At 30.9% G+C, this 17,028-nt stretch overlaps 1 protein-coding gene across 3 annotated transcripts; it reads left to right on the top strand.

Moving 5' to 3' along the window:
- Nucleotides 1–423: 423 nt before the first annotated feature.
- LOC111058349 (retrotransposon-like protein 1) lies at nt 424–6,272 on the top strand. 3 transcript variants are annotated; one of them, XM_039439878.1, is made up of 3 exons: nt 424–529; nt 3,939–4,440; nt 4,491–6,272. In XM_039439878.1, exons 2-3 carry the CDS (start codon nt 4,007–4,009, stop codon nt 5,917–5,919), a joined length of 1,863 nt encoding a protein of 620 aa, XP_039295812.1. In that variant the 5' UTR covers nt 424–529; nt 3,939–4,006; the 3' UTR covers nt 5,920–6,272. The 3 variants fall into 3 exon arrangements, with proteins under 3 accessions (XP_039295812.1, XP_039295813.1, XP_039295814.1); XM_039439879.1 differs by having other exon boundaries at nt 4,494–6,272; XM_039439880.1 differs by having other exon boundaries at nt 3,939–4,631.
- The last annotated feature ends 10,756 nt before the right edge of the window (nt 6,273–17,028 follow it).

Consider the following 17,028-nt stretch of genomic DNA (forward strand, 5'->3'; position numbering starts at 1 on the left):
TTTACCACATAGCTGAATATTTTTGTGAATGGGATCCTTTGTCCTTTGACGAGGAGGCCATCAACTCACACACTATAGTGAGGTCCACGTTATAATGGCAGTGGATAAAGATAGAAGAATAGCGATGCCGATTCTCTGCATTAATTAATTATATTTCTACACTGTCAAAAACATAATTGGCATCGTTGTGGACCTGGAAAAGGATAGTACCACCGGCTTTGTCGAATGATAGACAATGATAGCAAAACCAAAGTAGATCAAATACTGTCATTATAACGTGGACCTCACTATATAAATCAAAATTTTGAGTAATGTAATAAAACCAGATTCATGTTTTCAGCTATGAAGTCAGAATGTATTTTAATAATTTGTTATGACCACAAAATGTACCTACTATTCTCAAAAAAATTATGTTTCTCTGAATTTGCATCTATTGTTTCAGTTGCAGGGTGATTCATCATCTGTGGGATCAGAGTTTCATCAGGTCGATTCAGTAATGAAATCTTCTGCAATATAAATAACAAAGCTTGTAAGTAAAATTATATCAACTCCTCATCCTTGTTTTCTTTTTCTCAAATTTCAAATACATCATCAGCATTTTTCCTATGTATGAATTAATAAGTAATATTGAGTAATAAGATATTTATTGAGGATTAATATATAAGGGTTAATATGCAGGATTAATCAAATTTACACTGTCTTCACTGAAGATGATGCCAAATAAACTTATTTTTATGGATTTGACAAAAACCCCATTTCTTCAAATCACTTTTTCACCTGATCAGGTTTACTTGTAATAGCATAATTTAGCTTGTACAAGTATACTTGCTGTGCCTGCAGTATTGTTACTGGCCGGCACTATGTTAAGATTAAAACATACTTGAAAAATACTCAACTCAACATTTTTTACAAACAACTGAAGTACCGGTAGGTAATTTTAATTTTGAGGGCATTTTGTGGTTGACTGAGATACGCTTCCTTTAATTGGCAGGTAATCTGTCCAAATTCTCAATCAAATACTGGCAACACTCTCATCACCAGAATTAAATGAAATAAAACTGTCACTTACAGCTGAAGGTGTGTGAGAACACACGAAAGCATGCTCCTGTGAAACATAAATTTTTATTAAAATAAAGTGTTTTTTTAATAATATCTTAAGTCTCTTCAATTATTAAATAAAAATAAAACTGACTTGATAAAAACAATATAAAATCTTGTAGTACCCTTTATTATTAAAAAATTAAAAATATTTTTCAACAAAGTTTTTATTCAGTTTCAAGGAGAACACCAAATTTTGTTTTTCACTGTAAAATTTTTTATTCAAAGACTAAACAATCAACACTCTAAATTAGATTGAATTTGGAATGTAATTACTTTTTCGCCCCACTTGGATGTAATGAGCTGGTTTACGTGCGTCATATGGAGGCCGAAAGTGATTGTTTTCTGACCAGGCCAGTATAGTATATTTCGCACCTAGGGCCGAAAATGAGATATTTCCGGCTCGAAATCGGTTTTTTAAGTCCGAGGCCGTAGGCCGAGGACTAGAAAAGATTGAGAGCCGGAAATACATTTTTGCCCATGGTGCGAACGCTATTTTTCGCCACACCAAAAAAAACTTCCCAATATATAAGAAATTAAAAAATAAATAAAATTCAAACAGCCTATTTTGATAGTTTGAATCTTGGTTATGACAACTTTCACTGTCAATTAATTTCAATATTACTAATTAATAATTTACAATAGTGACAATATTTTTATACTATTAATATTTCGAATAATTGTTTGAATTTTTATAGCTCGCGCTTTGCGCCTGGTGCAATATCTCATGGATAGATGGATGAATAGAATTTTCATTACTATTTTGAAATAATGTGATTAAAAAATTAATATAATTGCATATTTCACAGTTTTGTCTCAAAATATATCTAAAAAATTGATTGAAATTTAAATTACGGTAACTAATATAAAAAATAGCTAATAAAAGTCGAAATTCATCGACAAAAAAAATGTCACTGACCGAGGTTCGAACCTAGATCATGTTTGTAATTCACTGAGCTTTGAGCTTTTGAGTACACGCCTTTACACTCTCGGCCATTGCATCTTTTGATTGAATTGGCCTGTAAGTCAGGTAACGTATGTAGGCTACTATAATATAGTGTAGCCTATAGCGGCAAACTTGAAGCCGATTTGTCGGCATTTTCACAACAAAATATTGCTCTGAAAATAGTTAAATCATAGAGAAAACATTCGAAGATTCAATCTTGAGTGGGCCTAATGTTTTCTCTATATGGTTTGATATTGAAGAAAAATTATCTAAAAGTTTTAATAATGAATTACGGAAAAATTACTAGGAATTTTTTAGTCAAGGCTGAGTTTCACCAGTAGGCTTACCTTAAACTTTAGATCTCTGCTGTATTTTCCTATTATTATTGTTGATTGTATTGCATTAAGAAGTGGAATTCGATAATAAAAAAGAAACAATTATTACTCTACCTCACTTTTAAATATTGATACAATTATTGTACTTTGATTTCAAATTCCATTCTTCACTTTTAAATACTTGCGATACGTACCTTTCTGACAATGGACAATGTAGCCAACATTATATTGTTGAGGCTATGGAGATATATCATCGTATTCTATTGTTTGATATCAAAAACACAATAATAAATATTAAATTATGAAACAGTAATTTATAAAATATATTATTATAGACATAATACCGCGATTCACGATACATAATTATATAGATTATTACAGTCATTATGAGATTATCTCTCTATGATTTTTGTGAGATCGGACACGATCAGCTGTTATTCAAGGTCATTTTACAGCCCTAGGGCTGTAAAGTTTTACCGGCCTGGTCGGAAAACAATCACTTTCGGCCTCCATATGACGCACGTAAACCAGCTCATTACATCCAAGTGTGGCGAAAACATTTTTACGGCCCTAGGGCTGTAAAATAACCTTGAAGTCAGCTGATTCTGATTTGATGTGAACGTGTTTACAAAATAGTTTATGAAACGGAATCAGTTTATGCTTCTAGAATTTAATAAAGTATTTTGCAATAAGATACTATCATTTTATTTGGATGAATGAAATACAAAGGAGATATTATAAACTATTCAAATTCAATTTTCAGAGTATAATAGAATCTAACCTCAAACCTCCTAGTACTGCGTTTATCACGGAACATGGTGGATAAACGGAATCATTTTATGCTTCTAGAATTCAATAAAGTATTCAGCAATAATATACTATCATTTTATTTGGATGAATAAAATACACATAAGTTATTTATTATAAACTATTCAAATAATTTGATTTTCAGAGTAGGATAGAACTTCTATAATCTAAACTTCCGTTGACATTCAGATTGGTAAAATTTCTAGTGTGCTAAACAGCTGATCAAAAACTTTTCATTATTTTTGTTTATCATTCAATAATTAAAATATTTATAATAATATCATCTTATTGTCATTTGGAAGAATAAAAAGTATAAACTCAACCTCTTACATAATTGAACATAATCTTTTAGGTTATTTAGACAAATCAGAATAAAAAATAAAAATACTTGGACAATTTCCTGATATTCAGATTACCTCAGATTTGCTAGAGCTATGACCTTCCACTTTTGCTTTCGAAAGTGCTTATAATAGACAATTATTCTCATATATATTGTTTATTTTTCTGTGTGGCGAAAAATAACGTTCTCACCATGGGCAAAAATGTTTTTCCGGCTCTCAATCTTTTCTTGAAAACCGATTTCGAGCCAGAAAAGTCTCACTTTCGGCTCTAGGTGCGAAATATACTATTGTTGAAATATTTTAAAGATTTTAATAATAAAGGGTACCACAGGATTCTATATTGTTTTTATTAATTTGCACATAAGTAGCCCATATTATATGAGTGTTTTTATAAAACTGACTTGTTTACAGGAATGTCACAGTGAATCTAGTCCAGTCCAGTCCAGATTCAGCCTGAAGGTTGAGACAACTCATGATCAATGATGGAATCTCAACAAGCACCAGCCGTGGACAACCACTATGATTGGCCATCTCATGGAATAGATCAAGGTCAAACTTGGGTCCACAATTATTCAAAACATCCAATTGAAACGATAGTTAAACAAGAGGTACTAGATGGAGGAGAAGACGAAGAAGAAGAAGAAGAAGAACAACAACAACAACAACAACTAATCAAGCAAGAGGTACTAGATGGAGAAGAAAAAGAAGAAGAAGAACAACAAATGATCAAGGAAGAGGTACTAGATGGAGAAGAAGAAGAAGTAGGAGGAGAAGAAGACGAAGAAAAAGAACAACAAATGATCAAGGAAGAGGTACTAGATGGAGAAAAAGAAGAAGAAGAAGAAGTAGGAGGAGAAGAAGACGAAGAAAAAGAACAACTGCAACTGATCAAGCAAGAGAAGGTACTACATGGAGAAGAAGAAGAAGAAGAAGAAGAAGAAGAAGAAGAAGAAGAGAAGAAGAAGAAGAAGAAGAAGAAGAAGAAGAACGACAACTACAACATCTGATAAAGCAGAAGGTACTAGATGAAGAAAAAGAAGAACAACAACAAATGATCAAGCAAGAGGTACTAGATGGAGAAGAAGAAGAAGGAGAACAACAACAATTGATAAAGCAAAAGGTACTAGATGAAGAAAAAGAAGAAGAACAACAGATGATCAAGCAAGAGGTACTAGATGGAGAAGAAGAAGAAGAAGAACAACAACAAATGATCAAGCAAGAGGTACTAGATGAAGAAAAAGAAGGAGAACAACAACAACTTGGAGGGACAGGAGAAGTAAAAGTAGAAAAAGTCGAGGTTAAGCAAGAAATTGATTCTTGGTTGCATATTGAAAGTACATATTCTGTTCCATCATATACACTGCGCTGTGACCCCTCTTCATCTGAACATGTTAACGTTGAAAATGTGGAAGCTATGGAGGATGAACATCTTCCAGATATGAGGTTGCGAATACAAGACTATTCTCCTGGAATAGCTACTGGGCATTCTGTCAGTGGAAACATACCTTGTATACAAAAGTTTGAGGGACATGCAAGTGCAGTCTCCCCTGAAAGGTCTCTTGATGAGTCTCTTGAAAATTCATCGACCCAAGATTCTATAGAAGATGGCAATGAGTTGAATTCATTTATTGCAAATGCAAAAATTAACGTGAATGATAATGCACATTTTAGTGAATTATTAATTTGTCACTTGTGTAGAGAAACATTCAGCAGCAACAAAGAACTAAATCTTCATTATATAAAATCTCATTGTAAAGAAAATAAAGTTGCAAAACCTTTTTGCTGCAAAGTCTGTGACTTTGTATCTTCAAGGAGATCAACACTAAATTTACATAATAAAAATGCACATACAGGAGAGAGGCGTTACATCTGTGAATTTTGTGAATATGTATCTGATTCTTCTGCTAATCTAAAAGCACATACAATAAACCATACAGGAGGAAGGCCCTACTACAGCTGTGAATTCTGTGGCTTTAAGGCTTTTCAAGAATTAAACCTTACTATGCATTTATATTGTCACATTGAAGAGACCTCTTACAACTGTGAATTTTGTGGATATTCATGCAAAACTTCTCTTGATTTATCACGACATCACACAGAAAAGCACTACTGCTGTGTGAATTGTGTCTACAAAACAAATCTTAAAAAAAATCTCACTGAACATTCAAGGATACACACTAAAGCGGGACTATACAGGTGTAATTCTTGTGACTACAAAACAACAAAGAAATCACATTTCATAACCCATCAAAATAAACATACAGGAGTGGGTACCTACAGCTGTGATCATTGTGATTTCAAAACAACACAGAAATCATATCTCAAGAGACATCTAAGAAGACATACTGGAAAAGCCTTCAGCTGTAATTTTGTGACTTCAAAACAACACTGAAATCATATCTCACAGTACATCTAAGAAGGCACATTGGAGACTACCCATTCAGCTGTAATTCTTGTGACTACAAAACAACACGGAAATCACATTTCACAACTCATCAAAATATACACACAGGAGGAGGTACCTACAGCTGTGATCATTGTTATTTCAAAACAACACAGAAATCATATCTCAAAGTACATCTAAGAAAACAACACATAAATCATATCTCAAGAGACATCTAAGAAGACATACTGGAGAAAAATCCTTCAGCTGTAATTCTTGATATTACAAAACAACACAGAAATCATATTTCATAACTCATCAAAATACACATACAGGAGGAGGTACCTACAGCTGTGATCATTGTGATTTCAAAACAACACAGAAATCATATCTCAAGAGACATCTAAGAAGGCACACTGGAGAAAACCCATACAGCTGTAATTCTTGAGATTACAATACAACACAGAAATCATATTTCATAACTCATCAAAATATACACACAGGAGGAGGTACCTACAGCTGTGATCATTGTTATTTCAAAACAACACAGAAATCATATTTCATAACTCATCAAAATATACACACAGGAGGAGGTACCTACAGCTGTGATCATAGTGCTTGCAAAACAACACAGAAATCATATCTCAAAGTACATCTGAGAAGGCACACTGGAGAAAACCCATACAGCTGTAATTCTTGAGATTACAAAACAACACAGAAATCATATTTCATAACTCATCAAAATACACACACAGGAGGAGGTACCTACAGCTGTGATAATAGTGCTTACAAAACAACACAGAAATCATATCTCAAAGTACATCTTAGAAGGCACACTGGAGAAAACCCATACAGCTGTAATTCTTGAGATTACAAAACAACACAGAAATCATATTTCATAACTCATCAAAATACACACACAGGAGGAGGTACCTACAGCTGTGATAATAGTGCTTACAAAACAACACAGAAATCATATCTCAAAGTACATCTTAGAAGGCACACTGGAGAAAACCCATACAGTTGCAATTCTTGAAATTACAAAACAACACGGAAATCATATTTCATAACTCATCAAAATATACACACAGGAGGAGGTACCTACAGCTGTGATCATAGTGCTTACAAAACAACACAGAAATCATATCTCAAAGTACATCTAAGAAGGCACACTGGAGAAAACCCATACAGCTGTAATTCTTGAAATTACAAAACAACACAGAAATCATATTCCATAACTCTTCAAAATATACACACAGGAGGAGGTACCTACAGCTGTGATAATAGTGCTTACAAAACAACACAGAAATCATATCTCAAAGTAGACGGTTGAAAGTACTAGGTACAATCAGAAAGTAAATGGATTTGATTATTTACTTATAGTTATAGTCCGTGCAAATTTACTTCAGACTTGTAGGAATATGCGCGCAGAGAAATTGAGGGAGATCAGCCAATTACACTGATTATTAGAGTAAAAGGTGGAAGTGCAGTTGCCAATTTGCCAGTCGTCTGACCGCTTTCAGACAGGTAACCTGGCATGTGTAACATGAGCACATGAACAGTCACTAGAAGTTGGAGATCGCTGGCCGCTTCAAAACGGCAACATCGCGCCTCTGTATCCCTCCCGCTGTATGCTCTCTCTGCTGCGCATTCCCATCCCAAGTCGGAAGTAAATTTGCACGGACTATAATTATTTGACTGCATGTCGTGTGAAATACATAGAAAAAAGTGTGTTAATACATCACAGCTCGGAATGGATCGAGAAAACATCATCTTTAATTATATTATTTTTCAGCCAGTGGAAGTCGAATTCTTATATTTTTGGAATCTCATTAGAGAATCAAAGTATGATGGTTTCTCAATTCATTCTGAGCTACGATGTATTAACACACTTTTTTAATCTATTTCACACGACATGCAGTCGATCCTTTTTAGTAAATAGGCTAATCAAATTTTTTTACTTACTGACTGAAGAAGTTAGTACTTTCGAATGGCTAGCGTTCATTTTCAACAGTGGCGATCGAAAATGTTTTGGTTAGGAAGAACATCTTATTAAGTATTCTTAACTCACATTTACATTGTAGGCCTATTTGACAATATTTTCGCCTAAACCGATTGAAACTCACATTTAATAATGTCAATATTAGGTCAAATTTGTATGCTTCTTAAGCTAAAATGAGAAGTTAATTTGCTATAGCCTACATCAATTTCAAATGGTTTAAAGATGAGAAATAAAATTATAATGTTGTGCCACAGTTTGGATTATGTGCATGTTTCACTCTACTGGTTGATTGCTGAAATAAATCAGTGTTTTGAAGTAAGAAAGTCAGAAGTTTGTTTGAATTGAATCTCCTTTCTCTAGATGTCAAGGATATAGTTTTCAAAATTTAATGTGATCTCACTGAAGTGAATCTCAATTTAAATATAAAGAAAATAAAAATCTCAGTACCCTTTTTTTAAAATATTTTATCACAACATGTTTCGGTCATTTATGCCATTTTCATGAAAACTCACAGTATTCATTCATTTATGCCATTTTTCATTTTCATGAAAATGGCATAAATGACCGAAACATGTTGTGATAAAATATTTTAAAAAAAGGGTACTGAGATTTTTATTTTCTTTATATTTATATTACAAGTAGCCCTAAACAAGAGAGAGATGAATCTCAATTTACTGTTCAAGTTATAAAAATAGTGGGAATTGAAAGACGACATAGTTGCCATTTTTGTTACCACCACCACCTTCCATAGTAGATAGCTGTGATTCAAGATTATTATATTAAGCTTTGATTATTTTAATATAAAGAAAATAAAAATCTCAGTACCCTTTTTTTGAAATATTTTATCACAACATGCTTCGGTCATTTATGCCATTTTCAAGTGATTATTTATTTCCCACATTTCAACTTGAAAATGACCTATGGTCGTAACTAGTCGTTGTAATATTTTAAATAATGAAGGGTACTTCTAGTTTCAATATTGTTTTATTAACTGTGATTCAAGTTATTCTGTTTCATCTTATGTATAATATTCATTGTTCGATTCTTCAATTCAATTTTATTAAATCACTCTTTGCTTTTGGAAAAAACGACTAGCAGTCAAATATTTTACAATAAATGAATAAATCACTCACTGGACAACGAGATCTTTCGGCAGTTCCTCCATCTTCTTGGTTGTACTCATGTACTCATTTATTGTAAAATATTTGACTGCTAGTCTTTTTTCCAAAAGCAAAAAGTGATTTAATAATAAGCAGTTCGTGATGGAAAACAACATTGAAGAATTCCATTTTATTTCCATCAACAAAATACATAGATAAAACTTTCATCAGGAAATAAATATTTGCCCAGATAGACTATTGGTCTGTGTGTGGGGAAAGAATTCTTATCTATAATTTTAACTGGGAGGTTAAAACTCCTGCAGAATTCTTGTTTGTACTGTAAAGAACAATTCTATCACAAATTTATTTTGTTTGTCAAGAAAATATATCTTATTATATATAATGATAATACATTTTCATAATTGAGATGAAATATTTTAGTAGTTCAAATATTAATAAAAACAATATAAAAATCTTTAAGTACCCTTTATTTTTTTAAACTTTATAATAGTTCAACAACTAGTTTCGTTCCTAACTTAGGTCATTTTCAACTTAAAGAAAAAGATTTAAACTTCAATATTTTTATATTGTTTTTATTAGTTCATTAAAAAGTAACTTATGTGAGCGAAGTGTTTTTATTAGTTCATTATTTCTTCATAGTCAACAAACGGGTTGTGCCTGCTAGAAAAGGATAGAGCTATCTGCTATGTCTTATGACATAGTTTACATAGTTAAATAAACTAAATCACCTATAAAATTATAGTTTTTTTAAATGTGAGAATATTGATGCTGGTGGGCACGCATAATAATACCATGACTGCAAAACAAAATATTGAAACCAAAGACCTTTAAGATGCATAACCATTTAAGGTATTTGATTTAAAACCAAAGTATTCTGATAAGGATGGGAAACTAATGTCATTCTGCTGCTGTAGTCACTCATCCCAAAGTTCCAGTCACCAAATAGCATTTTATTTCCCCCTATAACAAAATAACTTTATTTTCAAATAAAGCGCTTAGATTTCATGAATTGAGCTCAAGTGAGATTTATGAGGATTTTTTTCAGAATTAAGTTACACTATTTTTTGTAAATCTGCTGTAAATAACAACAGAAAACTGAAATTTTCAGGAAACCTTCCAGGTTTAGTTGCAGTGATTTAAAAATTTCACGATTCATTCGTCAGTTACTAGTAGTTCTGTAAACAGTGGACCTCTCGCAGTTTTCTCATCCACAAGTATCTGATGTCACCTGTTTAAAACTCAGTTCACGTTTGTATTTGTATTCCATATGATATAATTCATCCAGTTCCGTGATAATCTTTCCATCTGATGAAAATTAATTTTTTAAAATCAAAAATATTATAATTTTTTCAGCATTACCGTATTTAGTTCATTTTATTATTTTTAATCACCTATAAAATTAGTTTTTTTCCAAATGTGAGAATATTGATACTGACGCTTATAATAATACCATGACTGCAAAACAAAATATTGAAACCAAAGACCTTAAAGATGCATAACTCTTAAAGGTCTTCGATTTGAACTATAGACCTTGAAGAAATAGAGACGGCTTCTCCAGAACATATGTGTAATCCACTTGTCAGCTGATTGATTATGAATAATTCTGATACTGATACTGATTAATCCTATCTTTTCAGTGATATCAGAGTATGGAGGAATTGCTTTTCTTTTCATATTATCCTTAAAATGCAAAATTTTAAAAAACCTTGTGTATACATCTACGCTTAGTTGAAAAAGGAATATTCCTGCCAAATCTCATCGAATTCTTTCAACGCATTTGGCCGTAATCGCGTTACATACAGACAGACAAAAGAAAATCCGTGTTGAATTAAAACATAGACCACATCAAGTTCGGTCAACTAGCAATCCAATATGGAGCTTAGCTCCCTTCCATTGAAAAAATCGACACAGAATTTTTCAATCTATAATGTGATGAAGGAAAGAATTGGCTTATACATGTACGAGATCAGAAATACTGAATGACGCATTTTTATCATGTCTGAACTACTGGACTGATTAACTTGGAATTTTGCATAGAGATTCTTAATTTACCGAGGATGGTTATAGGCCTATTCAAAATTCTTTAAGATTCTAGTAGGCCAAGTATTTAATTAGACCCTCGCGGATCACATGTTACCTGCTAGTTGAAAATAATTTTATTGTCAAATAAAGTATCCTGCTGTGGGATTCAGCGGTATGCAGAGAGTCATGAAGCACGGCTCCACCAACACAACAACGTCGAGGCAATCCAGCTGCTAGGCAACGGAGGATTGGTGCAGAGGCTCAAAAGGAGGAAGCCATATTTGAATCAGTGTAATGCAAGTGGTTTCAAGTGAAAAAGCAGAGCAATGATTGAGTGAAACACTATAAAATCATGATTTATAGTACAGTTATTTAATTTAACTACATAATATTATTATTAGCAGTAAGAGATTCTGGTGAGAGTTTCACTCTATTTTATTTTTATTAAGTAGGTTAGGTTCGATAAAATTTGCTCATTAGTCTCATGATTGGATAGCAATACTATATTTAAATAAATAAAATAAAATAAGTATGTATCACTACAGTTAGAGCAGTAGATCTTGTTCTTGGATCAAATAACTTTATAATTCATATATTGTTTTGAGAGACTCACCTATATTTTTCAAGAAACAGGGTTTTCAGATATTACCTGAAGAGAAATAATCATTTATTTATTCACTCTATACAAATCTTATAGATTTGCTATCTTTCACTGCCCACTTCACTATAATCACTATGGTCTATCAGTTGCTATAATCACTTTAGAAGTTTATATATACAGAGTGACACAGAATAACGGGAACTTTTAAAAACACCATAAAATATTAGTGGGAGGGGCGAAAGTGATTTTATTCGAATTAATGTGAGGTTCAAGACTTGCCATTTGAGAATTATTAATAACATCTATCACTTTTTGACAATTACTTCTTTATGATGGCTTCCTCCTGCACGAATACACTCTTGAAATCTGTGTTGACGATTCCTCATTGATCGCTGCAACATCTGCGTTTCCTGGTCCCATGATCTGTCCAGCTGCGATTTTCTGATTTTTGAGCTATCTCAAATCAAACGTTTCCACAACTCGACCAATAACTGTGATTGAATCATAACAGACAATTCAAATAAATGAAATTGACAATTTCTCAGCTGAAATGTTGCAGCAACCGTTCAGGAATCTCAACACATGCAGATTTCAAGAGTGTATTCGTGCAGGAGGAAGCCATCTTGAAAACGTAATTGTCAAAAAGTGATAGATGTTATCAATTATTTTCAAATGGCAAGTCTTGGACTCTACATTAGTTTGAATAAAATCATTTTTGCCCTTCCCATTTTTCCCGTTTTATGGCGTTTTTAAAAGTTCCCGTTATTCTGTGTCACTCTGTATATGCATATGCATTCATAGGCCAAGGTTAAATAATAATTTCACACTTAATATATGTTTAATACTAATAGACTCAAGTAAGTTGTGGAGCCACTGACAAGCCTCTTTTCCAGCAGCATGAACTTCAGCCCTCCATGATATGAGTGTTGTGGACACTCAGATATCAGGTGATTCATCGATTGAATTTGACCACACTTGAAAGTTTCATAATAAATATAATGATTCACAAAAACAGTATCACTATCATTATAATTATGTTACAATCTGGCCCATGATTCATTTGAAAGCTTCATTCAAAGAGCATCATTGAAGATTGAGATTCTATTAGAAATTGCAGAAACTGCTGGAATACCTACTGTATTATTACTGTGGGTCTACTATAATAACTATTTCAAATATCCAATGAAAGCTTTGATTAGATATTTGAAATTATTATTATACAGCCATAAAAGTATCATTGGTTTGTTTAATAATATAGTGAATAAAGAGGCATTGACAAGCCTATCTAACAATATTAAAATCACAACAATTGTTTGATAAGTATTTATTTGCGTTTACCCCAACATTTATTTGAGAAGTAGGATTAATAAAATGTATATTAAGTTTCATTTCAAGACTGAAGTTTCATTTTCAATAATTTATTTGTACAGTTCTTACCACAAATTCGAATGCTAACTTCCACTAAAATGCTTACACTACCAATAAGGCAAAAGTCATACAAAGGTAAAAGTACTTTATAATCATAATTAAATATATTTTTCAAAATTTTCTCAACATTTCTCTGAAAAACAATATATTATACATTTGCTATATCTTAAAGAGCTATATATTTTTGAAAATTCATAAAAAATGCTCATCTTAAGGTATTTTAAGATATATAAATATATTATATTTAAGGTATTTTGTAGATTTATTTTATTTAAGGTATAGAAAATAGTTTTTACAAATGTATGTTAATAAGGCATAACTATTACAGTAATCGATGAAAAATATATACATATTTATTCTAGTAAGGCTGTATATTATTACAGTATGTGTTAAAAAAAATATACATATTTATTCTAGTAAGGCTATATATTATTACAGTATGTAATAAAAAATATATACATATTATTTATTCTTGTAAGGCACCGTGAATGCATCCTCAATAACTTTTTTTGTAAGACATGAAAGCTAGACCAAATATAAAGTACTACATAATAGGTACGCTTCGAAAATTCTAGAAATAAATTATAAAATAAAACACACATTAATTATTAATGTACAATGCTTTTGCTTATGAACTAGAAAATACCTAGGTTAATGATTATATAAAATGTCCATAGATTATTTATTTCTCTATACAATCCCCAATTTGAGATTTTCTATTCACAATTTCTATAAAATTAATAAATTCTTGTCGAAAAAGAAACATCAAATAACATATAACATTTGAACTGTGAAAAATACATTTATGCTTTTCATTTTGTATTTTCTCTTGAATATTTTTAAATTAAAATTATTCTCACTTGAAAATATATGTGAAAATAATATAAAATCATTCCCCAAATAATTCTCATAATGAAGAATGCATTTTTATTTTGGAAAGTTAAAATCTTTTCAAATTATACATGATTAATTACTCCATCAAATGCATCAATCAGAGCTACTTGGTGAACCATGTTTCTAAGGTAAGTTGACTTTCAAATTTTATTAATTGAAGTAATACATCGCGTACCGTACATCTCTCTAAAAATTAATAAGAATGATTTATTTGAAGAATAAAAAAGTACATTTTTGAAAAAAGTCTTCACATTATGATTTATGAGGAGCCAAGACTGGAATTGTTGAATCAAAAATAAATTTGTTATTTGATTCATCATCAAATTCTTGAAATTATAAACTTAATATTCCTCTTGAATTAGTGAGCCCACCAACAAGCCCTATTCTTTTCCAAATCACAATTACCATTCAAGATTAAGAACTATATTATAAAATTAAGATGAATGAACAATTATAGGCTACAAATTCCACATACCTTACACATGGAATTTAACAAACCTTACACATGGAAATTTAACAAACCTTACACATGGAAATTTAACAAACCTTACACGCATTTATATATTTTGGTACCTAGCCTACTATTTCCAATTTGTTTCTCTGTTGAATTTGTTGGATCTGTTGTCCAATAATATTACAACAATAGCCGTCAGTCAACTTGTAAGATTACAGAAAATCCAATAATATCGTGTTTATAGAAATATAATTGATTATTGAATCCGAATGAATAGATATTAGAAAGGTGAAAAGGTGGATTAATGGGGAACAAATTTACCTATTAATTTTTTCATATTATTTTTAAATAAATTAGCCTTTTAGGCTACAACTTTCAAAAATTAATTTGTAGGAAACATTTAATCTAGTGGATCGAAGTAGAATATCGATCAACCAATTAATATGAATAATATGCAATATAAATTAATACCTACGAGGAGAACAAAATGTTTGATTCATGACCTTTTAATCAATTAAAACTTTCAAAGAGTAATTTGTAGAAGAATTTGAATTTAGTGGTTGGATATAGAATATTGTCGCATGAAAGAGATATAAGAAGATTTTCAATTTAGTGGATACATGATATAGAATCAATATTGTCGCATGAATGATTCGAAAACAAGAAGACCAATATGCTCATCACTTCCAAACGATTAAAACTTCAAAAGAATAATTTGTAGAGAAATTTCAATTGAGAATGGTGGTAGATTCTCATTACAGTAATTCTCCGATTAATCTATACCAATCCACTAATGCATTTCGAAATCATTAAAACTTCAAAATATTACCCATAGAGGATTGAAACAAATTTATTAAAAAATCAAACAAAATAGATATAATTAGCGGTTTAGGAGCACAGGAGTGACAGAATTTTTTGTATTTAGGTGTGTAATTGTGTGTGACAATAAATATATCAATACCAACTGTTTTTTCTCCTTAGGGATACTCTTTAATATGAATAAAAATAGAAATGCTATTGAATTAAAAATTAAATTAATCTAATTTAATAAAAAAATAAAATTAAAATCTAAGTATCCTTTTTAAAATTGTTTACTCACAACATGTTTCGGTTATATGATGCTATTATCAAGAGATTGGAAAATGAATAAAATGACATTAAATAAATACTATTGCAAGCTTCTTATTTTTGATCATAAATAGTAGTATTTTTTTAATGTCATTTTATTTATTTCCCAATCACTTGATAATGGCATCATAACCGAAACATGTTGAGTAAACAATTTTAAAAATGGTACGGTACTTATTAGATTTCTATTTTTATCTTATAAAAATTCTTTAAAAAATCTTTTATTTTCTATTTTTAAATTTATATTCAGGAAAATACTTTTTATTTCATTCCTTTCTAATAAATTTTTATTTTCCTGTTTCTATTAATTCTGTATCAAAATCTGATGTATATTTCGTATTTTATTTTTGCATTTTGTATTAGTTTTCTTTCATTTTTCACTTAAAATACTTGAAGTGTATTATTTATTTTGTCTAAGTTTATTTATCTTTTGTAACTCATTTTTATCTGTAACTGAGCACCCGCCGAAAAACCTTTGGGTTTGGCAGGACCCTCAACTGTTTGTATTGTGAATAAAAAATTTTGATTTGATTTGATTTTGAAGTCCTAAGGGGAAAAAGACAGTTGTTATCTTGTTATAGATATATTCATTGTCACACACAAATACCCAAAGATTTCTAATTTTATTTATAACCATACCAACCTCTACTCATAAGTTTCGAAACTATTAAAACTTCAAAATATTATTTTATTGAGATTAACTTCAAAGATTATCAGGCCCAATTGTAGAAAATTTTCAATTATGAAGAGGTGAGAGTTCAATGTGATACATTATATTTTGTATAATGAATTGTAGGAACTAGAAAACATTCAATTAATTAACGTGATTTTTGGAAAATAGAAAATAGAAACTACCTCTAGTGATGAGACAATAATTGTTACAGTTAAAGTACCGTATTTTATAGTCGATAGTAGCTTCGATACTATATAATTGTTTTGATACTGTAGTTTAATCCCTAAACTACAGAATCCAAACTTCCAATTGAAATTAACTATTACAAACCACCATATACTTTAATAATGAAAGATTCATTCTTCATCCGTTCTTTTATCACATAACTTACTTAGTATCAAACTGACTGTGCAGTTACTTTATAATCATCAAAATAGTCCCATAGGATGATGGAAGAAGGAAAAATATCAAAAAAATTATGTATTATTATTATTAAACTAAAATCCAAATTAAATGCTCTAATTCACCCCGAAGACTTCTGCTACTGCAAATATTGACAACAGGGTAAACAGCTAGATGGAAATTTGATGGGCTGACAAATAATTTTTGAATAGTATAGCGCTCCATCTAGCTGTTTACCCTGTTGTCAAATATTTGCAGTAGCAGAAGTCTTCGGGGTGAATTACAGCATTTAATTTGGATTTTCGTTTAATAATAATAATTACTTCATTAGCATTTGAATAAAATTGCAATTTCTCAGTAATTTCCATCTGTAGGATAAAATTATGCTCTGGT

Source organism: Nilaparvata lugens, chromosome 13 (assembly GCF_014356525.2).
Source record: "Nilaparvata lugens isolate BPH chromosome 13, ASM1435652v1, whole genome shotgun sequence".
Lineage (NCBI taxonomy): Eukaryota > Metazoa > Arthropoda > Insecta > Hemiptera > Delphacidae > Nilaparvata > Nilaparvata lugens.

Excerpts from the sequence above, each read along its gene's own strand:
- LOC111058349 (XM_039439878.1), top strand. The coding sequence starts at position 4,007 with ATGATGGAATCTCAACAAGCACCAGCCGTGGACAACCACTATGATTGG. Across the intron at positions 4,441-4,490 it reads CAAGAGAAGGTACTACATGG|AGAAGAAGAAGAAGAAGAAG; the intron begins AGAAGAAGAAGA and ends AAGAGAAGAAGA.